The 27980-nt window shown below is 49.1% G+C and overlaps 1 protein-coding gene across 3 annotated transcripts in view; it reads left to right on the forward strand.

The window, feature by feature from the left end:
• LOC147097981 (pleckstrin homology domain-containing family A member 2-like) overlaps positions 1-26956 on the forward strand; it is a 148936-nt gene extending 121980 nt beyond the window's left edge. For 2 of the 3 annotated variants that reach the window (XM_085971172.1, XM_085971173.1), the window contains exons 7-12: positions 1112-1261; positions 3211-3279; positions 8779-8843; positions 9004-9067; positions 20293-20376; positions 26147-26956. In XM_085971172.1, the coding sequence (XP_085827298.1) occupies positions 1112-1261; positions 3211-3279; positions 8779-8843; positions 9004-9067; positions 20293-20376; positions 26147-26560 (846 nt within the window). In that variant the 3' untranslated portion in view covers positions 26561-26956. The remainder of the gene's footprint in view (positions 1-1111; positions 1262-3210; positions 3280-8778; positions 8844-9003; positions 9068-20292; positions 20377-26146) is intronic. The other variant, XM_085971174.1, reaches the window with a different exon arrangement.
• The last annotated feature ends 1024 nt before the right edge of the window (positions 26957-27980 follow it).

Raw genomic sequence — 27980 nt, forward strand, 5'->3', positions numbered from 1 at the left:
GCGGCACGGCACGCTGCGGTACTGCAGGCCTTCCTCCCACTGTTAAGGGGGAGGTGCCTGCAACAGCGCGATCCCCGCTCGCAAGTGCCGGCAAATGAGCCCGGCACCAAGGAGAAGTGCCGGGCTTTCGGGAAACAGCCGACATTGCCGCGGGGGGGGTGGTTAGGAGGTTGGGGACGGAGGTGCTGGCAGGCGGCCGCTGAAAAGGTGGCCGCCCCGCACCTCCACCTTAACTTGCGCCGCTGCCGGCACAATAAGGCCCCATGAACCGGGCGCGGGTAGTGAGCGGCGCAACTGCCGCGTTCGCTACCAAATATCGTGAACGGGGCACGAATGGGGCGCTGCGCACACCGATGACGTCATCGGTGGCGGCGCAGCGCAAATGCCTAACGCCACCATTAGCGCCCCTACTGAATATCACGGAAGACGCAGCCAGTGGCGCTCACAGGTGGCGCTACTCACCCAATTTCTCCCCCAGAATGTCCAGCACAGAAACAGGCCATTCGGCCCAGCTGGTCTATGCCGGTGTTTATGCTCCACACCCACCTCCTCCCACCCCTCTTCTTCTGACCCTATCGACATGTCCTTCTAGTCCTTTCTCCCTCATGAAAAAAAGTTTGACAAAAGACGGAACTCCAATTAAGTTTTATACTTCCACCTTTTGAGCGCTTGAATCATGATAAGGAAGACGGGCTTCTGATATCGATAGTTTTTTTTTAAGGTTCTTCCAAGCTTGCTGACTATATCTTGTCCAAAGATGCTAATCTGTCTAATAGTCTGTTCATTCCGATTAGGAATATTTGTTGCATTAGAATAAATGGATCCTTTGCTTAAAGATTTCCTAGTGCGGAAAAAAAATTAAACTTGTTAATTTTCCCAGAATGCCTGGTGGTGCAGTTCAGCATCGGACTGGGCAATTCCGTGCCTTAAAAGCAACATGAACTCTGCCTGTTCGGGTGGGCATAGGCGATGATTGGCGGGCGAGCGGGGGGAGCTCAGCCACTGTCCTGGCCAACGTTCAATCAACACCATCAATGTGATCAATGGCGCGTTCCGTGGGCAGCTTATGATCTGACAATCAGCTCACAGTCCGTTCTGCTTTGGCCTAAAGGTGAATGGGGGCGAAAGCCAAGAGGCTGCTGAATCCACTGCACACAGCGGGCTGCAACGTTCCACGAGCTACAATCTGTTGACCGGGAACAAGCAAACGTTAGGACCTCAGGTTTTGAAGAGCGGGTTCTGCGTGAAACAGGGCATTGTGGTGAGTACCTTTCGCAAGTGTGCGTCTTTCGCGGTTTGCTTCTGAATATGAGCCGCAATCCTATCGTCACGTGGAGGTAATGATGGAGCTGTACAAAACGCTAGTTAGGCCACAGCTGGAATACTGTGTGCAGTTCTGGTCGCCACACTATAGGAAGGATGTCATTGCATCGGAGAGGGTGCAGAGGAGATTCACCAGGATGTTACCTGGGCTGGAGCGCTTCAGCTATGAAGAGAGACTGGACAGGCTGGGGTTGTTTTCCTTAGAGCAGAGAAGGCTGAGGGGGGACGACCTGATTGAGGTGTACAAAATTATGAAGGGCATAGATAGGGTAGATAGAAAGGAATTTTTCCCTTAGTAGAGGGGTCAATAACCAGGGGGCATAGTTTCAAGGTAAGGGGCAGGAGGTTTAGAGGGGATTTGAGGAAAAACATTTTCACCCAGAGGGTGGTCGGAATCTGGAACTCACTGCCTGAAAGGGTGGTAGAGGCAGGAACCCTCAACATTCAAGAAGCATTTAGATGAGCACTTGAAACGCCATAGCATACAAGGCTACGGACCAAGTGCTGGAAAATGGGATTAGAATAGATAGGGCTTGATGGCCGGCGCAGACACGATGGGCTGGATTTTCATTAAGCTGTCGGGAAGGAGGCGGGACTACAATTTTCGGGTTTTAGTCCCGCCTCCATAGACGTCCGGCCAATCGATGCGATTTTCCCTTGATTGACCTTGTTGAGCCCGCCCAGCGGGCTCAGCAGGCCAATTAAGGGCCACCCGGCAACAGGTGACGTCACAGACTGAATTTCATCTGTCAAGAGTTTTTGACAGATGAAATATAAGTGTTTCACAGCTGTTTGAAGCTGTCAAACACTCACGGTCTGACTTCTAACCTGAGTCCTTCTACGCAGACTCAGTTAGAACTCTCACCGACACTGAAAGCTGAAGGCTGTCACTTTTGACAGATCGCAGCCGTTCAGCTTTCAGTTCCGGCTGAGTGATGGACTCCCGACGCCTAGAGGAAGAAAGGCTGTTAAGGTAAGTACAGGTAATTTAAACTTCTTTACACACTTTAGACACACCAAACACACTTACCTTTGCACTCATGCACCCATCACTCACCTGAACACCGACATCGCGACCCCTCCAAGTCCTTCAACCCGATGGCCCGCCTGCTCTAACCTGGCGTGGTTTGGAGCTGTCGGGAATCCCACACGACACCCCTCAAAATAGGGATTAGGCTACAAACTGCCTGTTAACAGGCAGTTAATTGGCACTAATCCCTTCCCGCCTCGGGTCGGCGGGTCCCAGTGCGGGGCGGGTACCCGCCTCCCTTGAAACTTACGTGGAGGCGGGTTTTGGGCGGGATGGTGTCGGGACCCCAGAAATCGGGATTTTTGCCCCCTGCACGCCTGAAAGCCTGCCTCACGGCACACTGAAAATCTGGCCCAATGGGCCTCTTTCTGTGCTGTATAACTCTATGACTCTATCCCATTCCGGTTGTGCCATATTGGGAGCTCATGCATTTGACTCCCAATCAGGAAAAGATGGGCCTGAGATTGGTCCCAAACTCCTTGGTACCAGTAATTTGGTGGTGGGCGCCCAAAGTGCCCTGATGTTTTGAGCTTTGGAGCCATTTATTATTGGGCCTAAAGGCCTGTCTACTAAGTGCCCGTTGGGCTCAGCTCTGGACAGCGTGGGCCCAAAGCACGGCTGGCTCTTCGAGCCTGTGTTGTGTACAAGGGCCCAGGTCTTATTGAAAGGAGGCCCAAGCCTCATAATTCAGCTCCATGCCGAAGCAATGCTCAGTGCACTAAAGATGGAATGGGCAAGCTTTCTCAGGTTATCAGGTTCAATGCCCTGCCGTTCCTTGTTCTCAGTTATCCTTTGTTTCCTCATATGCCTTTGCACAACACCAACAGTCACTAATAAATTTATAATTAATATTGCAGAGAAAAAGCTGGAAGAGGAGATACTTCACACTGGATGAAAATTCTTTCAGTTACTTCAAATGTGAATCGGTAAGTTTAAATAGGGGCATGTTTAATATAAAGACTTGCATTTCTATAGCGCCTTTCACCACCTCAGGACATCCCAAAGCGCTTTACAGCCAAATAAAGTACTTTTGAAGTGTAGCAATGTAGGAAACGTGGTGGCCAATTTGCGCATAGCAAGATCCCACAAACAGCAACGTGATAATGACCACATGTTTTAGTGATTTCGATAGAGGGATAAATATTGGCCAGTGCACCAGGAATATCTCCCTTGCTGTTCTTCGATATAGTGCCATGAAATCCTTTACGTCTACCTGAGAGAGCAGACGGGGCCTCAGTTTAACGTCTCACCCGAAAGACGGCACCTCCGACAGTGCAGCACTCCCTCAGCACTGCACCGGGAGTGTCAGCCTGGATTTTGTGCTCGAGTCTCTGGAGTGGGACTTGAACCAACAACCTTCATGACTCCGAGACGAGGAGTGCTGCCCCACTGAGCCACGGCTGACACCTATATATGTAAGAAGTCACACAACACCAGATTATAGTCCAACAGCTTTATTTGAAATCACAAGCTTTCGGAGCGCTGCTCCTTCTTCAGGTGAAGTGGAGAAATGCATAAAGACACAGCTTATATAGTCAGAGAATCATGTCAGATTCTCTGACTATATAAGCTGTGTCTTTATGCATTTCTCCACTTCACCTGAAGAAGGAGCAGCGCTCCGAAAGCTTGTGATTTCAAATAAAGCTGTTGGACTATAACCTGGTGTTGTGTGACTTCTTACATTTGTCCACCCCAGTCCAACTCCGGCATCTCCACACCATGACACCTATATAGTAACGTTTGGTGGTTTTGAACCAACTGCTATGTCCGTGCAAGTTTAGTTTTTACTTAAAGTTTCATCAAAATGGCAAGTTGTTTTAAAAAGAAAGGCCTTCGGACTCGGAGGCGAGAGTGCTACCAACTGAGCCACAGGTGACAGACACAACGGGGTAGATTTTCCCGAACCAGGCGGGACTTCAACTTTCGGGTTTTTGACCCGCCTACATCGACGTCCGGCCAATCCGCACGATTTTCCCTTGATTGACCTTGTTAAGCCCGCCCAGCGGGCTCAGCAGGCCAATTAAGGGCCACCCGGCAACAGGTGACGTCACAGACTGCAATTTCATCTGTCAAGAGTTCTTGACAGGTGAAATATCAGTGTTTCACAGCTGTTTGAAGCTGTGAAACACTGACAGTTTCAGTTCTAACATGAGTCCTTCTGCACAGACTCAGATAGAACTCTCAGCAGCACTCAAAGCTGAAGGCTGTCACTTTTCACAGATCGTAGCCGTTCAGCTTTAAGTGCCGGCTGAGTGATGGGCTCCCGACGGCTACAGGAAGAAAGGCTGTTCAGGTAAGTACAGGTAAGTAAAAGTTCTTTACACACTTTAGACACACCAAACACACTTACCTTTGCACTCATGCACCCATCACTCACCTGAGCACCAACATCGCGACCCCTCCAACTCCTTCAACCTGGCGTGGTTTGGAGCTGTTGGGAATCCCACACGAAACCCCTCAAAATAGAGATTAGGCTAAAAACTGCCTATGGCACTAATCCCTTCCCCCCTGGTTTCGGCGGGTCCCAGTACGGGGCGGGTACCCACCGCCCCTAAAACTTACGTGGGGCGGGGTTTTGGGCGGGATGGTGTCGGGACCCCCAAATTCGGGATTCCCCCCCCCCCCCACACGCCTAAAACCCCGCCCAACGGCTCGGGGAAAATCGGGGCCAATAACTCTTTTCTCTAGTTGCATTCCGTTCAAAGAGAATGAGTTGTACAGGACCTTGGTGAGACCACACCTGGAGTACTGAGTGCAGTTTTGGTCTCCTTACCTAAGAAAGGATATACTTGCCTTAGAGGGAGTGCAGCGAAGGTTCACCAGACTGATCCCTGGGATGGCAGGATTGTCGTATGAGGAGAGATTGGATTGACTAGGCCTGTGTTCACTAGAGTTTAGAAGAATGAGAGGGGAATCTCGTGGAAACGCATAAAATTCTGACAGGGCTAGACAGACTGGGTGCAGGGAGGATGTTTCCCCTGGCTGGGGGGCGGCGGGGGGGGAGTCTAGAACGAGGGGTCACAGTCTCAGGATATGGGGTAGGACATTTAGGACTGAGATGATTCTTCCAACATTCGATGGAATCTGGAACAGTTCCCATGGATTGGAGGGTAGCTAATGTTACCCCACTATTCAAAAAAGGTGGTAGAGAGAAAACGGGGAATTACAGACTGGTAAGCCTGACATCGGTAGTGGGGAAAATGCTAGAGTCCATTATAAAAGATGTAATAGCAGAGCACTTGGTAAACAGTGACAGGATCGGATAAAGTCAACATGAATTTACAAAAGGTAAATCGTGCTTGACTAATCTACTGGAATTTTTTGAGGATGTAACTGGTAAAATAGATAAGGGAGAACCAGTGGATGTGGTGTATTTGGACTTTCAAAAGGCTTTCGATAAGGTCCCGCATAAGAGATTAACGTGTAAAGTTAAGGCACATGGGATTGGGGGCAAGGTATTGACTTGGATAGAGAACTGGTTGGCAGACAGAAAGTTGAGAGTTGGAATAAACGGGTCTTTTTCCGAGTGGCAGGCAGTGACTAATGGGGTACCGCAAGGATAGGTCCTTAGACCCCAGCTGTTCACAATATATATTAATGATCTAGACGAGGGAACTAGATGTAATATCTCCAAGTTTGCAGATGACACAAAGCTGGGTGGACGTGTGTGCTGTGAGGAGGATGCCGAGAAACTCCAGGATGATTTGGACAGGTTGGATAATTGGGCAGAAGCATGGCAGATGCAATATAACGTGGATAAATGTGAGGTTATCCACTTTGGTGTCAAAAACAGGAAGGCAGATTATTATCTGAATGGCAATAGATTGGGAGAAGGGGAAGTGCAACGAGACCTGGGTGTCCTTGTGCACCAGTCGCTGAAGGTAAGCATGCAGGTGCAGCAGGCGGTTAAGAAGGCAAATGGTATGTTGGCCTTCGTAGCGAGAGGGTTTGAGTACAGGAACAAGGATGTCTTGCTGCAGTTGTACAGGGCCTTGGTGAGACCACACCTTGAGTATTGTGTGCAGTTTTGGTCACCTTATCTGAGGAAGGATGTTCTTGCCATGGAGGGAGTGCAGCGAAGATTCACCAGGCTGATACCTGGGATGGCAGGAATGACATATGAGGAGAGATTGGGTTGATTGGGCTTATACTCGTTGGAGTTTAGAAGAATGAGAGGGGATCTCATTGAAGCTTATAAAATTCTGACAGGACTGAACAGACGAGATGCAGGAAGGATGTTCCCGATGGTAGGGGAGTCCAGAACCAGGGGTCACAGTCTAAGGATAAGGGGTAAGCCATTTAGGACAGAGATGAGGAGGAATTTCTTCACCCAGAGAGTGGTGAACCTGTGGAATTCTCTACCACAGAAGGCAGTAGAGGCCAATTCATTAAATATATTCAAGAAGGAGTTAGATATATTTCTTAAGGCTAAAGGGATCAAGGGATATGGGGAGAAAGCAGGGACAGGGTACTGAATGTGGATGATCAGCCATGATCTCATTGAATGGTGGAGCAGGCTCGAGGGGCCGAATGGCCTACTCCTGCTCCTATCTTCTATGTTTCTATGTTTTAAATGTCTTCACTCAGATTGTGGTGAACCTATGGAATTCTCTACCGCAGAAGGCTGTGGAGGCCAAGTCATTGAATATATTTAAGAAGGGGATAGATAGATTTCTGGACTCAAAAGGCATCAAGGGGAATGGGGAGAGAGCGGGAATATGGTATTGAAATAGAGGATCAGCCATGATCATATTGAATGACGGAGCAGGCTCGAAGGGCCGAATGGCCTGCTCCTGCTCCTATTTTTCTATGTTTCTAATGGAACACAGATGTTATGTAAAATATGAACAATGCAAGGCCAGTACATCAAGCCCTTATACCCTGACACCATACTGACATGGTGCATCATAAAAGCCTTGATGACTATGTTGCATTATCTATATGGCCTCAACCATCTGTATCGATAAGAAATTATCGAAGGTCATTCTTTTTCTTCCTCCGCTTTCCATCCCCATGAATTGGGAACGTTAAAATGATACGGCACCAACACCATGAACCATTAACCAAATTGAGAGTTTTGGCATTGCTAGAAACTAGTTCCTGAAAGCATTCTCTCAGCCTTCATAACTGCGCCTGACTGGAATGTCCTTCTAAATATAAATCGTTTTGCAGCATGCCTCCAAAAATAGAGCGTGTGGAATGGGCTTCTCAGACTTTCATTTCATTAAGGATTAGCATTGGTTGTCCATCCATGCTCGATAATTGTTCGATCATGTGTTCGAAATCATGAGCGGTTTCGATCGAGTAAATAAAGAGAAACTGTTTCCAGTGGCAGAAGGGTCGGTAACCAGAGGACACAGATTTAAGGTGATTGCCAAAAGAACCAGAGGCTACAAGAGGAAACATTTTTTCACGCAGCGAGTTGTTGTGATCTGGAATGCGCTGCCTGAAAGGGCTGTGGAAGCAGATTCAATAGTAACTTTCAAAAGGGAATTGGAGAAACCCTTGAAGAGAAAAAAAAAATTAAAGGTCTATGGGGAAAGAGGGATTAATTGGATAGCTCTACCAAAGAGCCGGCACAGGCACGATGGGCCGAATGGCCTCCTCCTGTGCGCTATCAATCTATGATTCTATGAGTCATTTTGATTTCCCCGGTGTTTTGCCCCTCCTGACGGTGCTGATTAATACTGGGTGTGGTTCCGTGGTTGCAAATAGCCCCCCAGTACCTCCGTCAAATGCCCATTCTTCAGGTGCGAGCTTAGAGAGTGAACGCCTCAACCACGAGTCCAATTGCTCCCCATCCACAGCAAGCTCAGTGACTTTCCAGTCGAGATCACTGGGCAGCAGTCAAAGCGCTTTACAGCCAATGAAGTACTTCTGAAGTGGGGTCAATGCGGCAGCCAATTTGCGCACAGCAAGCTCCCACAAACAGCAATGTGATATTGACCAGATAATCTGTTTTTTTTTGTTATGTTGGTTGAGGGATAAATATTGGCCAGGACACCGAGGACAACTCCCCAGCTCCTCTTCAAGATAGTGGCCATGGGATCTTTTACATCCACCTGCGAGAGCAGACGGGGCCTCGGTTTAACGTCTCATCCAAAAGACAGCACCTCCGACAGTGCAGCACTCCCTCAGCGCTGCACTGGGAGCGTCAGCTTAGCTTTATGTGCCTGGAGTGGGGCTTGAACCCACAACCTCCTGACTCCGAGGCGAGGCATGCTGCCCACTGAGCCACGGCTGTGACGAGGTGCTGAGGCAGTTGTGGTGCCCACCATGAGCTGTGCTAACTCGGTGGAGACCAGGATTCGAGTCTCCGGACTCACCACCGTACCGTGGCATTCACGACAAGCCACTGTGAGGTAGGCACCTATCTCGTTGTGACATTCAGAACTGATTGCGTTATTTAAATGATGCCGTTTCAGGAAAAAGAACCACTTCGCGCAATACTGCTGAAGGATATACATAAAGCCCAAAACTGCAGCTGCAGGTAAAGGATGTGACTTGTTTTGAGAAGATCCTTGCATGAATTATATCCAATCTGTGGCGTGATTATTCAACGTTTTCGGGCTATGCGTTTGCTCTGTGACGGGAATAAAATGCGCAGCCTCGTCTTTAGTCTTAACTTGTTCTGTTTTTTTTTCCCCCAGTCAAGCACTGATGAGGGATAATTTGTTTGAAATAGTCACGACGTCTCGAACTTTCTACATTCAGGTAAGTCTTTTGAAAATATTAAAGTATTACACTCCAGCTGCATAACTGGGCACATTTTAAAAAAAAAGCAAATGAGTGCAGTTTAACCCCGGCGTGACTATTCCAACGCACTCCCCACGTTCCACCCTCCGTAAACCTGAGGTCATCCAAAACTCGGCTGCCCGTGTCCTAACTCGCACCAAGTCCTGTTCGCCCATCACCCCTGTGCTCGCTGACCTACACTGGCTCCCGGTTAAGCAACGCCTCGATTTCAAATTTCTCATCCTTGTTTTCAAATCCCTCCATGGCCTCCTCGTCCCTCCCTATCTCTGTAATCTCCTCCAGCCCCACAATCCCACCGAGATCTCTGCGCTCCTCTAATTCTGCCCTCTTGAGCATCCCTGATTTTAATCGCTCCACCATTAGTGGCCGTGCCTTCAGCTGCCGAGGCCCTAAGCTCTGGAATTGCCTGCCTAAACCTCTCCACCTCTACCTCCTTAAAACCGACCTCTTTGACCAAGCTTTTGGTCATCTGCCCTAATATCTCCTTATGTGTCTCGGCGTCAAATTGGGTCCTGTGAAGAGTCTTGGGAAGCTTTACTACGTTAAAGGCGCTATATAAAGACAAGTTATTTTTGTTGTTGTTGTTATTGGAAACACAAGCAACCAAGATAAAAACACGACGCAGAAGTGGACTCAAAGTCTTGAACGTTCAGATTTAATGCAATTAATGCTGTTTTCAACAAAGTTTAGAGTCCGCTTCTATGATCATTGCTAACCCCCTACCATAAGGTGCAAGACTCTTAGGGGCTTATCTTCTGAATGCATGTTCTGGCTGAGAGCATCAGCGACCCACAGCCAATGCACTCTCTGATCAGAGAATCACAGAATGACGCAGCACGGAAGGAGGCCATTCGGCCCAGCGTGCCTGTGCTGCACTCTCTGATCAGAGAATCATAGAATGACACAGCACAGAAGGAGGCCATTCAGCCCAGCGTGCCTGTGCTGCACTCTCTGATCAGAGAATCATAGAATGACACAGCACAGAAGGAGGCCATTCGGCCCAGCGTGCCTGTGCTGCACTCTTTGATCAGAGTGTGAATCTTTTTTGCTGGAATCTGTGAAGCTGTTCTCGTTGCACGATTGCAAGTTATTGAAGGCACCATGAAACGTTTTAGAACAATTTCTCTGGTCAGTCACCTAACAGTAGACCCACCATGCCCATCAGCATCCAATCCCCTTTGAAAATGTCTCTTTTTCTCACATGAACAGTAGTCCTGTTTGCTTAGAACATAAGAACATAAGAAATAGGAGCAGGAGTCGGCCATTCGGCCCCTCGAGCCTGCTCCGCCATTCAATAAGATCATGGCTGATCATCGACCTCAACTCCACCTTCCTGCCCGATCCCCATATCCCTTGATTCCCCTAGTGCCCAAAAATCTATCGATCTCAGTCTTGATTATACTCAACGACTGAGCCTCCACAGCCCTCTGGGGCAGAGAATTCCAAAGATTCACCGCCCTCTGAGTGAAGAAATTTCTCAAAAGAAAATTCTTGTCATAAACACCAGCTCAAGATAAACGGCCAGTCAATTTAAGACTGATACCTGGGATGGCAGGAATGACGTATGAGGAGAGATTGGGTCGATTGGGCTTATACTCGCTGGAGTTTAGAAGAATGAGAGGGGATCTCATTGAAACTTATAAAATTCTAACAGGACTAGACAGACTAGATGCAGGAAGGATGTTCCCGATGGCGGGGAGTCCAGAACCAGGGGTCACAGTCTAAAGATAAGGGGTAAGCCATTTAGGACTGAGATGAGGAGGAATTTCTTCACCCAGAGAGTGGTGAACCTGTGGAATTCTCTACCACAGAGGGCAGTTGAGGTCAATTCATTAAATATATTCAAGAAGGAGTTAGATATATTTCTTAAGGCTAAAGGGATCAAGGGATATGGGGAGAAGGCAGGGACAGGGTACTGAATTTGGATGATCAGCCATGATCGCATTGAATGGCGGAGCAGGCTCGAGGGGCCGAATGGCCTACTCCTGCTCCTATCTTCTATGTTTCTATGAGTTTAAAGAAGTTTGTGCGCGCTCCACGATTATGTACGTTCAGTAACTTATTCGGCAGGCCAGATTGATTACTGGTGTCGAGTTCCATTGAGAAGTATGAGGAAAGGCAGAATCTTTGGCTGCGATTTTATTAATGGAGGCGGGGTGAGTGCGGTCAGCTAGTTTCCGGCTTCCAGTCCCGCCCCCAGCTGCTTCCGCTCCACAGACGTGATTTTGCCTTGGTTGACCTTGTTAAGCCCGCCCTGTGGGCTTGCCGGCCAATTAACAGGAAGCCGGTCAGATGACGTCATTTGATGAAGCGTCATCTGCCAGTTTCCTCAAAGGGACCACGCACAACTTTATTTTGACAGTTGATTTCTCAGTGTTTGACAGCATTGAGGTGCTGAAAACACTGAATCACTGCACAAAGGCGACCTCTTGCACCCAGGCTCTCCAATGACCCCCTCCACAGGCTGGAATAGATGGCAGCTGCAGGTGAGGCGACAGAAGCGATCTATCACTGGTGAGAGAGGTTCTCCCAATGAGGTGGCACTGGACATGGATTTCAAAACTTGTAAGCTAAAGGAATCTGTAAATGTTTTTAAAATGCAGTACCCAACATTTTCTTACCTCTGAAACTCACCAGTGCACCATTGGATCCTTCACACCACTTCTGCAGCTGTCATCAATCCAGAAACATTACAGCAGACTCACAACATGCCACACTTACCTGGCGTCGTGTCTGGACCTTGGGAAACCCGAGCCAGAAGCGGCAAAATTCAAAAATAGGCTGACAACTACTGACAGGTACCTGTTAATAGGCAGGTAACTGCCTTTAATCTGCTTCCTGCCGCTAGGTGTCGGGTCCATTCGCAAATTGGGGACCCGACATTTGGGAAAGCTGTTTGGAGGCGGGTTGACGGCGGGATCGCAACCCGCTGCCAATCAAAACGAATTTAACCTCTGACCCGCCCTCTGAGCGCCGGCAAAATCGCGGCCTTTGAGTCTGTTTCTAAACAAATTGGCAGCCATCCACTGAAATGCTTTGCGGGTATTCGATGCTACAGGGTGTAATTTGCTGCTTGCAGCTACTCTGAGATGGCAACACCTGCACCTTGGAGCAGGCAAGAAACCACGGCCGCATCTCACCAACCCCTGCGGCTCCCCAATAATGAAAAAGGTCCTGGCCTTCCTGATCTCGGACCCGTCTGTTCGGCAGCCCAACCCTGTGCAATTACAGGCCTAGAACCTAGCTAGTCCCAGGCTGGTTTCCCAGCCAATCCCCTGCCCTCAGGAAAGGCCAAGAAACACCGCATGATAAGGGGCGGCGCTATCAACCCTCACCAGGTTCTGCATCTCCTCGAAAATCCCTCGGAACCTTCCGGTCCTTTCCCCGAACTGCCGCAACAGGGAGTTTCCAGCTGTGTTCATCACCGGTGGGTTCGAATCACAACAGAGGCGACAGCAGACTGGCTCAACTCGTCGACAGGGATCAGAGATGCCCTTTCAACAACCGGCAAAGTCTGCCAAGACTCCCCGAGTAGGCAGAGTGCGTGAGGTCCATGATGATGCATCGAGTGTACTGCAACCCCGCATCTGGCCCACAAATCCCACCTACCCCTGAGGGGCGAAAGGCGGAAAGGCTACAGCCTGTAGATGCCGTACATGATCAACTCCTATCCCTTCACTCAGCTATTCTGGACAGTGGTACAGATGGCCACAGGGAGCAACGGCAATCCCCTGCAGATCTGAGCTGGTGTCTGCTAGCAAGGTAGGAACACAGGGACAGGAAGAGGCCATTTAGCCCCCTCGAGCCTGTTCGGTCATTCAAGGAGATCATGGCCGGTCTGTGACCTAACTCCATATACCTATGCCTAGCACCTATATTCCCCCCTGTAACACACAGGCTGGCCCAACCCTCACGGCTAGCGGGAACGTACCGCAGTTCCATGGTGGAGATCCAGCCTCCCCAAAACAAGCTCGGGTGAAATATCTGTGGGACAGGGCGGACTGAAAGTGTGATGGAGGGACGCCACCTCCTGGCAAATCCCCTGGAGCTCGGGAAGTACCGAGTGGTCTGGAGCCGACTCCTGGAAAAAAGAAAGACTTGCATTTCTATAGCGCCTTTCACGACCACCAGACGTCTCAAAGTGCTTTACAGCCAATGAAGTACTTTTGAAGTGTAGTCGCTGTTGTAATGTGGGAAACGCGGCAGCCAATTTGCGCACAGCAAGCTCCCACAAACAGCAATGTGATAATGACCAGATAATCTGTTTTAGTGATGTTGAATTGAGGGATAAATATTGGCCCCAGGACACTGGGGATAACTCCCCTGCTCTTCTTCGAAATAATGCCGTGGGATCTTTTACGTCCACCTGAGAGAACAGACGGGGCCTCGGTTTAACGTCTCATCTGAACGACGGCACCTCCGACAGTGCAGCACTCCCTCAGCACTGCACTGGGAGTGTCAGCCTAGCTTCATGTGCTCAAGTCCCTGGAGTGGGACTTTGAACCCACAACCTTCTGACTCAGAGGTGAGAGAGTGCTGCCCACTGAACCACAGCTGACACTGGAGGCCCACAGCAGCCAGGCAGCACCACCCCCGCCCCCCCCCCCGCATTCCCCGTAGAGACTCGGACACCCCCCCGTGGAACTGGAAACGAGCGTCGGAAGATCCTTCCCTGACCCAGGGAACGTTGCCAAACTACCCCCAAACAGCACACTGTTCCTGTGCGCAATGTACAGACTCTCCCCGCCTATTCCTGTACGTGCTGTCTGCCAGAATGCATAAAATAAATCTATGCCCAATGCCTTAAGCAAAATGAAGTTAAAAAAGAAACAAATTTCCTTCCACTACATCAAAGTAAATGATTACCATGGTTACTGAAATTGGGGGCAGTCCCTTTAACCGTCGAACCAATGCTGTTTACTTCCAGTACCTGCCCCTGACTGCTGAACCATTTAAAGATAAATCATGTTGTTGTTGAGTAACGTGTATTGAATTATAACTCGTCACTTGATAATATACAATACACCAAAATAATAAAGCTTGTTTTTGGAGCGGTGATAGACCATTGCATCCTTTTTGAGAAATCAATCCTACCTGTCCCTCACTTGCATCCCTTTCCAGAGATACATCTGATTGCCTCTTAACCCCATTTGTACTGTCTGCTTCAGGGCCCTTTCCTGGTTGCTTGTTCCACAAGTATTTCACCCTTTAGGTGAAAAAGTTCCGCCTGTCTTCCCTTCTTACGCTCGGAGTCTCCGAACTGAGAACTGCCAGGATGACACAGCTGTAATTCCGATGTACCTGTTGAAGAAGTTTGCATTTACACCGCACTCTCCACATCCTCCGCATGTCCCAAAGCACTTCACGGCCAAGGAATTACAGTCATGGAAGTCCAGTCGCTGTTGTTTAGGCAAACGTGGCAGCCAGTTTTCGCAAAGCAAGATCCCACAAAGAGCAAATGAAATAAATCATCATTTTATCCATCTTTGGTCTTGGTTGAGGGGATAAGTCTTGGCCAGGACACCGAGAAACTCCCCGCCTCTTAAATAATATAGTATTACAGCACAGAAACAGGCCATTCGGCCCAACTGCTCCGTGCTGGTGTTTATGTTCCACACGAGCCTCCTCCCGCCCCTCTGCATCTCACCCCATCAACATAACCTTCTATTCCTTTCTCCCTCATGTGTTTATCTAGCTTCCCCTTAAATGCATCTACGCTAATCGCCTCAAACACTCCCTGTGGCAGCGAGTTCCACATTCTCACCACTCTCTGGGTAAAGAAGTTTCTCCCGAGTGCCCTTTTGGATTTATTAGTGACTATCTTCTATTGATGGCCCCTAGTTCTGGTCTCCGCCTGCAAGTGGAAACATTTTCTTTACCTCTACCCTATCGAACCCCTTCCTAATCTGAAAGACCTCGATCAGGTCACCCCTCAGTCTTCTCTTTTCTAGAGAAAAGAACTGTTCTTCGAATAATGCAATGGGATCTTTTACATCCACCTGAAGAGGCGGAACGGGCCATCAATTTAACATCTCATCCAAATCCTAGCATCTCCAACAGAACGGCACTCCCTCAGTGCCGCACTGTTAGGTTTCTTTGTGTTTTATTTTGAAGCACGAAGCGGCTCGAAGTGTTTTCAGCAGATATTTTGACGGTGTGAGGTGATGGTGTGAAGTGAAGTCCCCACTTTGCCGGCGGTGGAAAAAGAAGCTTTCTTTGTAACCGTTGCACTGGTCTGCGGAGGACCGGATTGACAATGCGCGCGACAGCACCACCTGATGGTAGGAAAGCAATACTGCACGCAAAGGCCCAGGAATCCTTTTCTCGTGCTGCGTATCCTTCTCCGGCCAGCAGGTCGCACTGTTGTACAGTAGAACTTCACAAAGTAATTCTGGATGTTCTCTGGGATTCCCCTGTATATTTGTGCTGCAGATTTTTTTTTTAAACCTTAAAATTGCTCGTTGATCTTCCATGGCGTGGCACATGGTAAATCAGGAAATGTGGGCCTCGAAATTCGTCACGGGCGGGGACGCAAACGGGCATTACCGGGTGGGCAGCCTGTTGTACGCAGCGCCGGATATTCAGTTCCAATGCAGTCATGGTCTCTCTCTCACCTGTATTGTCATTTCTCTCACAGTGACTTCATGATGATGAACAGGATGGGTCTCTTTTCTCTTGAAAAAAGAAGGCGGAGTGGTGACCTAATAGAGGTCCTTAAAATTATGAAAGGTTTTGATAGAGTGGATACAAAGAGAACGTTTCCACTTGTGGGGAAGAGCAAAACTAGAGGCCATCAATAGAAGATAGTCACCAAGAAATCCAATAGGGAATTCAGAAAAAACTTCTTTACCCAGAGAGTGGTGAGAATGTGGAACTCGCTACACAGGGAGTGGTTGAGGCGAATAGTATAGATGCATTTAAGGGGAGGCTAGACAAGCATATGAGGGAGAAGGAAAGAGAGGGTTACGCTGATAGGATGGGAGGAGGCTCGAGTGGAGCATAAACATGGACTGGTTGGGCCAAATGGCCTGTTTCTGTGCTGTATATCCTGTGTAATCCTATGTAATAAAATAAATCTATGCCCAATACCTTAAGCAAAATTAATTTAACAAAAGAACCAAGTTTCCTTCCACTACATCAAAGTAAATGATTACCATGGTTACTGAAATTGGGGGCAGTCCCTTTAACCGTCGAACCAGTGCTGTTTACTTCCACTACCTGCCCCTGACTGCTGAACCATTTAAAGATAAATCATGTTGTTGTTAAATAATGTGCGTTGAATTATAACTCGTCACTTGATAATAGGCAATTCACCAAAATAATGGTATTGAACTGAAGTTTGTTTTTTGGAGCGGTGATAGACCATTACATCCTGTTTGAGAAATCAATCCTATCTGTCCCTCAGTTATGTCCCTTTCCAGAAATACATCTGATTGCCTCTTAACCCCATTTCTACTGTCTGCTGCAGGGCCCTTTCCTGGTCACTTGTTCCACAAGTATTTCACCCAAAGTTCCAAAGTTCTGCCTGTCTTCCCTCCTTACGCTCGGTGTCTCTGAACTGAGAATTGCCAGGATGACACAGCGGTCATTCCGATGTACCTGCTTAAGAAAAAAGCTTTCATTTACATAGCACTTTCTATGTTTTTCTTTATTCGTTCCTGGGATGTGGGCATCGCTGGCAAGGCCGGCATTTATTGCCCATCCCTAATTGCCCTCGAGAAGGTGGTGGTGAGCCGCCTTCTTGAACCGCTGCAGTCCGTGTGGTGAAGGTACTCCCACAGTGCCGTTAGGTAGGGAGTTTCAGGATTTTGACCCAGCGACGATGAAGGATCGGCTGATATACTTTCAAGTCAGGATGATGTGTGACTTGGAGGGGAACCTGCAGGTGGTGGTGTTCCCATGCGCCTGCTGCCCTTGAGCTTCTAGGTGGAAGAGGTCGCGGGTTTGGGAGGTGCTGCCGAAGAAGCCTTGGCGAGTTGCTCTTGTCCTCTGCATATCCCAAAACACTTCAGTAAGGAATTACATTCACAACTGTCTCTCTCTCTTTCTCTTCTCATTCCCTAACTCTTCCTCTTTTGTTTCGCTCTTTTTTTTCTTTCCTTACGGGTGACAGCTGGTGGGGAAAGAAGCCACCGACAGCAGGAGACGCTCCTGGGTGGGGGTTGCAGGGGACGTGTGGCCTCCGGTGGCACCATCCCTGATCATTTATCCAAACTAATTTTACACATCTATAGGGGGGAAAATTGAGTCACGTCCCTTTTGGGGCACCAACTTTGGCGGGGCGCTACTTTTAGTGCCCTGAAAAAATTAGCGCCCCCGTGGCCGATTTTCCCAGGTAGCGCTCCGAGAGGGTGAAAGGGCACTACTGGAAGTGTCCCGCCTCCCTCTTAGGGTGCTGCGAGTCAATATCGCGGCACGTCGCGCCGCGGTACTGCAGGCCTTCCTACCCTTCTTAAAGGGGAGGGGCCATGCGCAGCGCGACCTGGGACCCAGCTGGGCCTCCAGGGATCGGACTGCCGGCAAAAGAGCCCGGCACTCAAGAGAAGTGCCGGGCTCACGGAGTGCAGCCGGCACTCCGCGGGGGGCGGGTCAGGAGGCCGGGGACGGGAGCGGGGGCAGGTGCTGGCAGGCGACCAGCAACAAAAATGGCCGCCCCGCACCTCACCTTTAATTAGCGCCTCCCTGGCCGCAGGTACACCCCCCTGACCCCGTCGGAAATAGCATCCAGCGGTAAGTCAGGGGGCGCTACCGAAGATCGCGGCCGGGGTGCTGCGCACGCCGATGATGTCAGCGCTGGCGGCGCAGCGCCTCTTAGGGCACCAACGGGAGGTGCAGAGCAACCAAATTTTTCCCCCATAAATATAAAACGGCCAGAAAACAAAAGTGTAACAGGAAGTAGAACCTGGGAGGCAAAAGGTGCAGAACTTTGCCTTGGAAAGGTTTCCTGGATCAATTCTGGGCCTTAATCTATGTTCCAGCAATCAATTCGTAGTCAACATTTGTTGCTGTTCCCTCCAAAGTCAGCAGCACTCCTGCTAGTAGAGGTAGCGCCCACTATCTAAATAGTTGGCTTCGGTCCACATCTCCGTCGCCAGCCCCGTCTCCAACTGGACCATAAATGCAAGGTGGCTTGTGGTTGGAGGTAGAGGTGGCCCCGTTCTTGGCTGCCAGTAATCTGATTGGCTCCCCATCCACCACCTTAAACATTCACTCCCTCCACCACCGGCGTACCGTGGCTGCAGTGTGTACCATCTACAAGATGCACTGCAGCAACTCGCCAAGGCTTCGGCAGCACCTCCCAAACCCGCGAACACTACCACCTAGAAGGACAAGGGCAGCAGGCGCATGGGAACACCACCACCCCACAAGTTCCCCTCCAAGTCACACACCATCCTGACTTGGAAATACATCGGCCGATCCTTCATCGTCGCTGGGTCAAAATCCTGGAACTCCCTCCCTAACAGCACCGTGGAGCACCTTCACCACACGGACTGCAGCAGTTCAAGAGGGCAGCTCACCACCACCTTCTCGAGGGCAATTAGGGATGGGCAATAAATGCTGGCCTTGCCAGCGACGCCCACATCCCATAAAAAAACAAATTTAAAAAAAAACGAGCCAGGCATTTGGGTGGAAAGCCACCAGCTCGGGTGGAACAGTTACTGTTAGCGCAGCATTGCAAAGTGCTATTGTAGAAAGCGCCGCACGGGTCCTATAGCACGGGGAGTGGCGGTCGGCTTTGCCGAATCTCTTCAAGAAGCAGTTCCGCGCTATAATTGTAAAATTACAGGAAACTCTTTTTTATCCGGCTCCGACGGGACCGGCGTGGTGCCGGTTTATCAAAAAGTCTGGATTACAGAGAGGTATAGTTAAAAGGTACGAGAGCCCCGTACACGGCCACAGATCCAGGCGTCCCTGTTGCATGGCAACAGGTGCAGGAACCCCGGCCACAGACCAAGTGTCCCTGTTGCACGGCAACAGGTGCAGGAACCCCGGTTACACAGCCACAGATCCAGGAACGGCCACTAATATGAAGTAAAACTTACCTGAACCTACTCCTGAATTTTGCCGGTTAACAGAGATTTCCGGTTATTTAGGTGCTGGTAAATCGAGAGTTTCCTGTATACTGGTGCTTCACACTGGGGGAAAAAAAACCCTCCTGACATTTTTTAAGTAACCGGACCTTCAGCAGACGTTGGACAGCACTGTTGGATTGCAGTGCAGAATGTGTTTGGGTTACAAATAGACCAGCTGTAGTGAGTGGAATCGGGTGGGCGGGTGTGTGTACCCTGACCAAGGTTCCTGCGGGAGACCACACTCCGCAGCCGTCACTGTATTTGAAGCACGATTTCCAAAAGATCAGCAGAGCCATTTCCTGGTGGGCTTGGAATACCACATACCCAGAACTTGCCAGCAACCTGACTACAAATAACGTCTTTCAAAATTTAAGGGCTTTTTTTTCACCGACGAGTGCATAATATTATGCTACCGATCGTCACACTTGAGGGTGCTAACATTTTTTAATTTCCCAGTGGTGCGATTGCTGTGTCAGACTGTTTTGCGATTAAGCTGAAATACAGATATGCCAAACATAAACAGGCAGAACCAATATTTACAAATCCCCTGAGCAATCACTGCGGTTTGCCTGCCTCCCATCCAATACTGGAACTATTGTGATGCCTATTTAACTATTTTTAATGATTAAGTTAGTTTAGTAGTGAAATCACTTACGATTATATTTAAAATTCACTACAAACATACCTTCTCAAAAGAAAGAACTGGCGATTTATATAGCACCTTTCACCACCTCAGGACGTCCTAAAGCGCTTTACAGCCAATGAAGTACTTTTTGAAGTGTGGTCACTGTTGTAGTGTAGGAAACGCGGCAGCCAACTTGCACACAGCAAGTTCCCACAAACAGCAATGTGATAATGACCAGGTAATCTGTTTTTTAGTGATGTTGGTTGAGGGATAAATATTGGCCCCAGGACGACCGGACGTTTGACTGGCCCATATAATGAGACTGACTAATGCTGCACACAAATTGTAACTGTGCAAAGGGGAGAAGTACATTGAGCCAGTTAGCAAAGATAAGAAAGGGTTGTTGAAGTGAGTCACTTTATGTGCCTCAGTCTTTACTGTGCTGTGGAAGGTGAAGTAATTTGCGTTTTGTTCTATCGATACAGGCAGATAGTCCAGCGGAGATGCAGAGCTGGATGAATGCAATCAACGAGGCAGTCAAGGTACTCAGGGGCTCGTGCAATGCCGCAGTATGTTCCCTCCTACACCTAACACACTTCTATTTGTTAGAGTCCGTCGCGTATTAAAAAATGCAGTTAAATACAGGGAGCTTGACCCCAAATCAAAACTAAGAACAATTTGAAAAGTCACTAATAGTTATGTTGTTGTTAGTGGTCACTACTGCAAAACTACTGGTAGATAAACCGCTCTCAATACAGACCCTTTCAGGAAAATCAGCCATGTGGCTTTGTCAGATGCAGTGATGGGATTGTGGATAATGGCTTTAGGTTGTAAGAAAAGGAGTTCAAAATGGTATTAAGTGGCAGCATCTATATTTTCGCTCATCAATTTTCTCTTGTCAATTATCTGTCTCCTTCTCCTTTCCTGGAGGCAGTGAAACTTGGTGGGGACCAGATCTCCAGCATTGGTGGCCATTGTGTTCCTTGCCTATCTGTGTGTGTGTGAGTGTGAGCAAGATAACTGTGTGTGTGTGAGCAAGCTGATTGTGTGTGTGTGTGTGAGTGTGAGCAAGCTAACTGTGTGAGTGTGAGCAAGCTAACTGTGTGTGTGTGTGAGTGTGAGCAAGCTAACTGTGTGTGTGAGTGTGAGCAAGCTAACTGTGTGTCCGTGTGTGAGTGTGAGCAAGCTAACTGTGTGTGTGTGTGAGTGTGAGCAAGCTAACTGTGTGAGTGTGAGCAAGCTAACTGTGTGTGTGAGTGTGAGCAAGCTAACTGTGTGTCCGTGTGTGAGTGTGAGCAAGCTGACTGTGTGTGTGTGTGTGTGAGTGTGAGCAAGCTGACTGTGTGTCCCTGTGTGAGTGTGAGCAAGCTGATGGTGTGTGTGTGAGTGTGAGCAAGCTAACTGTGTCCATGGGTGAGTGTGAGCAAGCTGACTGTGTGTGTGAGTGTGAGCAAGCTAACTGTGTGTCCATGTGTGAGTGTGAGCAAGCTGACTGTGTGTGTGAGTGTGAGCAAGCTAACTGTGTGTCCGTGTGTGAGTGTGAGCAAGCTAACTGTGTGTGAGTGTGAGCAAGCTGACTGTGTGTGTGAGTGTGAGCAAGCTGACTGTGTGTCCCTGTGTGAGTGTGAGCAAGCTGATGGTGTGTGTGTGAGTGTGAGCAAGCTAACTGTGTGTCCATGGGTGAGTGTGAGCAAGCTGACTGTGTGTGTGAGTGTGAGCAAGCTAACTGTGTGTCCATGTGTGAGTGTGAGCAAGCTGACTGTGTGTGTGAGTGTGAGCAAGCTAACTGTGTGTCCATGTGTGAGTGTGAGCAAGCTAACTGTGTGTGAGTGTGAGCAAGCTAACTGTGTGTGTGTGTGTGCGTGTGAGCAAGCTAATTGTGTGTGAGTGTGAGCAAGCTAACTGTGTGTGTGTGTGAGCAAGCTAATTGTGTGTCCATGTGTGAGTGTGAGCAAGCTAACTGTGTGTGTGCGTGTGAGCAAGCTAACTGTGTGTGTGTGTGAGCAAGCTAATTGTGTGTCCATGTGTGAGTGTGAGCAAGCTAACTGTGTGTGTGCGTGTGAGCAAGCTGACTGTGTGTGTGTGTGTGTGAGTGTGAGCAAGCTAACTGTGTGTGTGTGAGTGTGAGCAAGCTAATTGTGTGCGTGAGTGTGAGCAAGCTGACTGTGTGTGTGTGAGTGTGAGCAAGCTAACTGTGTGTGTGTGTGTGAGCAAGCTAATTGTGTGTCCGTGTGTGAGTGTGAGCAAGCTAACTGTGTTGTTGTGAGCAAGCTAATTGTGTGTCCGTGGGTGAGTGTGAGCAAGCTGACTGTGCGAGTGTGGCAGGGGGGAGAGGAGATGTTGGGGCTGACCCCAATCGCCTGGCGGTCACATGGTCAAGCTTCTGGCAGGGTTTGCTGGGTCGTGATCAGAAGGAACTGCAACAACTGTCATTCATATAGAGGCTTTAATGTAGAAACACATCCCAGAGCGCTGGACAGAGGCTGGAGGACAGTGAGAGCTGAGCCGAAAGAGGAGAGATTAGGAGGTGTTTGATAGAGGTGTACAAGATTATGACGGGTTTGGATAGGCTAGACGGGGAAAGGCTGTTCCCGCTAGTTGATGGTACAAGGACTAGGGGACACAGATTTAAGGTTTTGGGCAAGAGATACAGGGGGAAGTGAGGAAAAACTTTTTTACGCAGCGAGTGGTGAGGACCTGGAACTCGCTGCCGACGGAAGTGGTGGAAGCGGAGACACTCAATGTTTTCAAGGGGAGACAGGATAGGCACTTGAGGGAAATAAACTTGCAGGGCTCCGGGGATAGAGCGGGGGAATGGGACTGACTGGATCGCTCTACAGAGAGCTGGCGCGGACTCGATGGGCTGAATGGCCTCCTTCTGTGCCTCTGTGCCTCTGTGGGATGATTAAAAGCTTGGTCAAAGAAGTGGGTTTGAAGGAAGGTCATAGGAGGAGAGAGAGGTGGTGAGATTTAGCAAGAGAATTCCAGAAGGTGGGACCTAGGTAGCGTCACTGGTGGTGCGAAGAGAGAGCGGGAGGCAGAGGATAAAGAAAAAAGACTTGCATTTATATAGCGCCTTTCCCGACCTCAGGACATCCCAAAGTGCTTTACAGCCAATGAAATACTTTTGAAGTGTAGTCACTGTTGTAATGTAGGAAACAGAGCAGCCAATTTGCGCACAGCAAGCTCCCACAAACAGCAGTGTGATAATGACCAGATGATCTGTTTTTGCGATGTTGATTGAAGGATAAATATTGGCCAGGACACCGGGGATAACTCCCCCTGCTCTTCTTCGAAATAGTGCCACGGGATCTTTTAATTCCACTCGAGGGAGCAGATTACGTCTCATCCGAAAGACGGCACCTCAGACAATGCAGCGCTCCCTCAGCACTGCACTGGAGCGTCAGCCTAGATTTTTGTGCTCGAGTCTCTGGAGTGGGTCTTGAACGGACGACCTCCGAGTTGAGAGTGCTGCCCACTGAGCCATGGCTGACACACCGAGAGTTGTAGGGCTGGAGGAGATTACAGAGATCGGGAAGGGTGAGGCTATGGAAGGGTTTAAAGACGAGGATAAGAATTTGAAATCTGAGGCATGAACATGCCGATTTTCCCCTGCCCTAACGCAGGATGCCGTGCTCCTGATTCAGCTCCATTGCACTGATCAGGCTGAGCAAATCACCCTATCTAGTCCCTGCCACACAAAGAAGGCTCGTCACTTAAAGTATAGGCACTTTTTTTTTATAAAGTTGAAATTGTAATTCTTTTTATCCATTCCATTTTAAAAATGCTTTATTTTCAAATTACTCGAACCCTTTCAAAGTTTGTCAATAGTTTTAGTTTATCAATGCTCCTGTTTCCTGAAGTCAGCCGGAACAACTTTTTTTTCACTTAATTTAAAAGATTCCGATTCCAATTCTTCATACTAGTGCCCAATCATGGGGGGAGATATTGGAGGGCAAATCACTTCGAGTCACTCCCACCAGGACTGGGGAATTTTAGCTATGAGGAAAGATTGGATCGGATGGGGTTGTTCTCTTTGAAACAGAGGAGGCTGAGAGGAGATTTAATTGAGGTGTATAAAATGATGAGGGGCCGAGACAGAGTGGATAGGAAGGACCTACTTCCCTTAGCAGGTAGTCAATACCAGGGGGTGTAGATTTAAAGTCATTGGTAGAAGGTTTAGAGGGGAGTTGAGGAGAATGGTTTTCACCCAGAGGGTGGTGGGGGTCTGGAACTCACTGCCTGAAAGGGTGGTCGAGGCAGAAACCCTCATCACATTTAGAAAGTACTTGGATATGCGCTTGAAGTGCCGTAACCTGCAGGGCTACGGACCAAGAGCTGGAAAGTGGGATTAGGCCGGATAGCTCCTTGTCGGCCGGCACAGACACGATGGGCCGAATGACCTCCTCCTGTGCTGTAAATTTCTATGCTTCTACCTCTAAGGGGGCGGTTCCAGCGTTGCATTAGCAGTGGGCTAGGAGCTGGCTGGCCTGTCCCTTCATTTTAATGAAAGTCACGTTAAATGGAGCGAGTAGAAATAAATGAGAAAAAGAATGGGGGGGGCGTGGGGGCAAATTGTTAAGAATACAATGAGAGCGGAAAAAAAAAAGCCATTTACCATTTATTTTTCTCAATTGCACCAGCTGCTGATGGCACATAAAAGTTTGGGCCGGCTGTCAGTTCATTTTAATGAGTATCGGATGGAGTCTGCAGCAAATCCAAAGGGGAAAGAAACAACTGCATTTGTCGACTCGTCATTTGCCCACTGACTGAAGTGCCAGGGGAATGAGTCAGAACGCAGATGGCTGCTCATTATCGCAAGCTGTGGCTTCGCTGCACAGTGGAGTTGAATTAACTCTCTCTTCCCTCACACGTTAACTCTCTCCTAAGGCCACACAGCAACTCTTTTCGAACGTCTGGTGTGAGCTCGCAACTGGGGGGGTGGTTTTTTTGGGGGGACAGGGCCGGCGTCGGGGCTCCTGGGGATGAGCGGCTTTAAGGGGATGCGCCCGGCGCTGCTCCAGGTCCTCCGGAGCAGGTCCTCACAGGGAAGCTTCACCGCTTTCAAGAACGTGTGCGGATCTTTTAACGGCAAGCCACTTTTATACCGTGAATGTGTTGGGAAATTTGTTCTCCTGTCGGTAGATTTTTGGGCTCTAGCGGAATCGAGGCATTTGGGGATTGGGCGGGAAGGTGGATTTGAGGTGGAGGATCGGCCATGATCTTATTGAATGGCTGAGCAGGCTCGAGGGGCCGTATGGCCTACTCCTGCTCCTAATTCTTATGTTCTCTGCTGTCATTATGGAGGCGATTTTGCCAGCCCTAGGGAGGTGGGACTGTCGGGAAAATGGCAGAATCTGGGAGCGGATACCCATCCCGCCCCCAACCCACCTCCGCGCCATCTTCGAGGCGGGTAGGGGATTAGTGCCAATGAACTGCCCGTTAGCAGGTAGTTAACAGGCAGTCTTTTGGATAATCGCTATTTTGCCACTTAAAGTGTGGGCTTCCCGACGGCTCCGAACCTCGCCAGGGTCAGCGAGGCGAGCCTTGGGTCTGTGGGGGTCGGAGGGGCCGAGATGTCCGGTGTGCAGGTGAGTGATGGGTGCATGTCTGCAGAGGTGAGTGTGTGAGGTGAGTGTTGAGTGTTTTAAAAGCTTTACTTACCTTTGCTTCTTCCTCCAGGCTTCATCCCTTCAGGTCTCGGGAGTCCCTCAGCTCACCGGCACAGAAAGCAGAATGGCCGCTGAACTGTCAACTGCATCAGCCTTCTGCTTTCTGCTCAGGAGAGCTCTCTCATTGAATCTTGAGTAAAGGCTCAACTTAGAGGACAGATTGTCAGTGTTTGACAGCTTCACAGAGTTCTCAAACAATGACAATTCATCTGTCAAAAGCTCTTGACAGATGACACGTCATACGTTGACGAGCTCTGTAACCCGCTTTCCCTTAATTGGCCTGCTAAGCCCGCTGGGCGGGCGTAACAAAGTCAATCAAGGGAAAATAGCGTGGGTTGGCCACAAGTCGATGGAGGCGGGACTAAAACCTGACGAGTGGGAGTCCCACCTCCAAAAGTTGCCCATTGAGAAAATCCATCCCTATGTTTCTAGTGCACATGGCTATACAGAATGATCACATGGCTTCGAGTGGGGTGGGGAGTGTATATTTTGTGATACACAAGGTATCACAATTATGTGGGACAGGCTGGAGGGACCCGAGGGTCTTTACCTGTCCGACATTGTTCGTATTATCGCAGGTTGCATGGTGTTTGGAAATGAAATCTCGGTTACATTTTTATTTTCCCGTGCTCAAGTTCTGTGTCTTTTTCTGCCATACTGTTCACAGGCAGGTCCAGTTCAATCCGCCTTCACCGGCAGAACGTCTTCATTCCTCCCCGCCGATTCCTCGACCGGGTCGAACCCTTCCCCCTCGCCGTCGGCGTGGCCTCTGTCTGGCGCCAGGCCGCAAGGAGAGGAAAAACGTCTGCTCTCCAAGTCTACCTCCGTGGTGCCGTCGTGGCAGCCGTGGACTCCTGTGCCAGCTGCTGCCAAGCCGCCTTTGTCACCAGTGGAGGAGCTGGGTGGGCATCAGAACCCCCTGAAAGCACCGTCTGAAGTAGCCAATTCACAGCCGGCCGTGAAGGAAGATGTGAATGGTCAGGGCAAGCGTCGCAGACACAGGTCGCAGCCAGTACCCCAGAAGGAGCAACAGTTCCAATACAACATAGATGACGACGGCATCCGTACTACAGATGTTTAATGACAGTACACGTATCTTTCCTATTGCCTGTTCCGCCTAGGATTAGCGACTCAAATAGTTCTTTTTTTGTTTTGGCCGGAAGTGCCCGCTTGTAAAACAGCTTAGCTTGCCATCGTCCGTGCCCTCCCTTCATAACTTGGTAAAGTCAGGAAGAAATGTTGGAGAATGAATGCTGAGGAAAAGCAGCAAAGTCTTGGCTGTGGCTGCTCGTTGGGTTTCCATTGGTACGTCTCGTTCCTACTGCAGCTGGTAGGGTTATCGCGCAGCCGTGTCCCGTCCGTTTGGTGACCGGAACGCAAAAAAAAACAAATGCCCAGCACTACCTAATATAGCCAACGGGTGTCCGGGATACACTTGTGATAAGGAATGTATTAAAATTGGAACCATTTTAAAATTCCTGAGTGTAGCAAAATCCTTTGTGCATATTTGTCATTGAAACGCTGTTGAATCAGAAACACAGACATAGAAACCAAAAAGAAACCCAACGTGTGCTGTGGCCCTGAAGCCATTGAGGGAAACAGAATTCAGACTGGGGTATTCCCTAATTATGAGATTGCGCTTCCTAAACCTTTGTAGCTGGAAATGGACATGGATCAATTTCTTGGAGAAGGGATGAATCTGGGAAGGAGCTGTAGTAATCCCTAAATCCGGTTTGCATCATACTTCATGCCTGTTGTTTCAGTATTGATGTTTGGCAAGGGACAAACATTTATTTCGTCTGCGTATTCCCAGGATTATTTTGTGTTTGTTGCTCTAGAATCATTTTTAGTTTACTGATCAGACAGCCTCGTCCTCCTGCTGTTCTGTATATTTCATCAAGGTTCAGGCATAGTCTGTGAACTGACTCAGCAACTGAAGACATCTCCAAAGCGTCCCAACACACCATCTAACCAAATTTAATAAACTCGGGAGGTAGACAACCCAGTCACTGAAATGTTACAGCAATGGGCTGTTAACTGGAAGGTCCAGACTTGATTCCATGAGCCTGCAAAATAGTCCTCTTCCAGCACATGTCCAATTGCCTTTTGAAGGTTCCCATGGACTCTGATTCCACCGCCCTTTCAGGAAGTGCGTTCCAGATCTTAACAACCCTCTGTGTGAAGACATTTCTCCTCATTTCCCCTCACCTTCTTGCAACTCTTTAAAAGTTTCTGTGGGGAGGGGTTTTCTGCCCCCTCTTTTACGTGCAACCTTCAAACTATACTTTGCTACGTGTTAAACATAACATAAGAGGTAGGAGCAGGAGTAGGCCATACGGCCCCTCGGGCCTGCTCCGCCATTCAATAGGATCATGGCTGATCCGAATCTAGACTCACGTCCACTTCCCTGCCCTCTCCCCGTAACCCCTAATTCCCTTATCAGCTAGGAAACTGTCTATCTCCGTTTTAAATTTATTTAATGTCGCAGCTTCCACAGCTCT

The sequence above is a fragment of the Somniosus microcephalus genome, chromosome 30 (genome assembly GCF_052327205.1).
Source record: "Somniosus microcephalus isolate GS21.2 chromosome 30, FLI_Smic_1.0, whole genome shotgun sequence".
In the NCBI taxonomy this organism is placed as follows: Eukaryota; Metazoa; Chordata; class Chondrichthyes; order Squaliformes; family Somniosidae; genus Somniosus; species Somniosus microcephalus.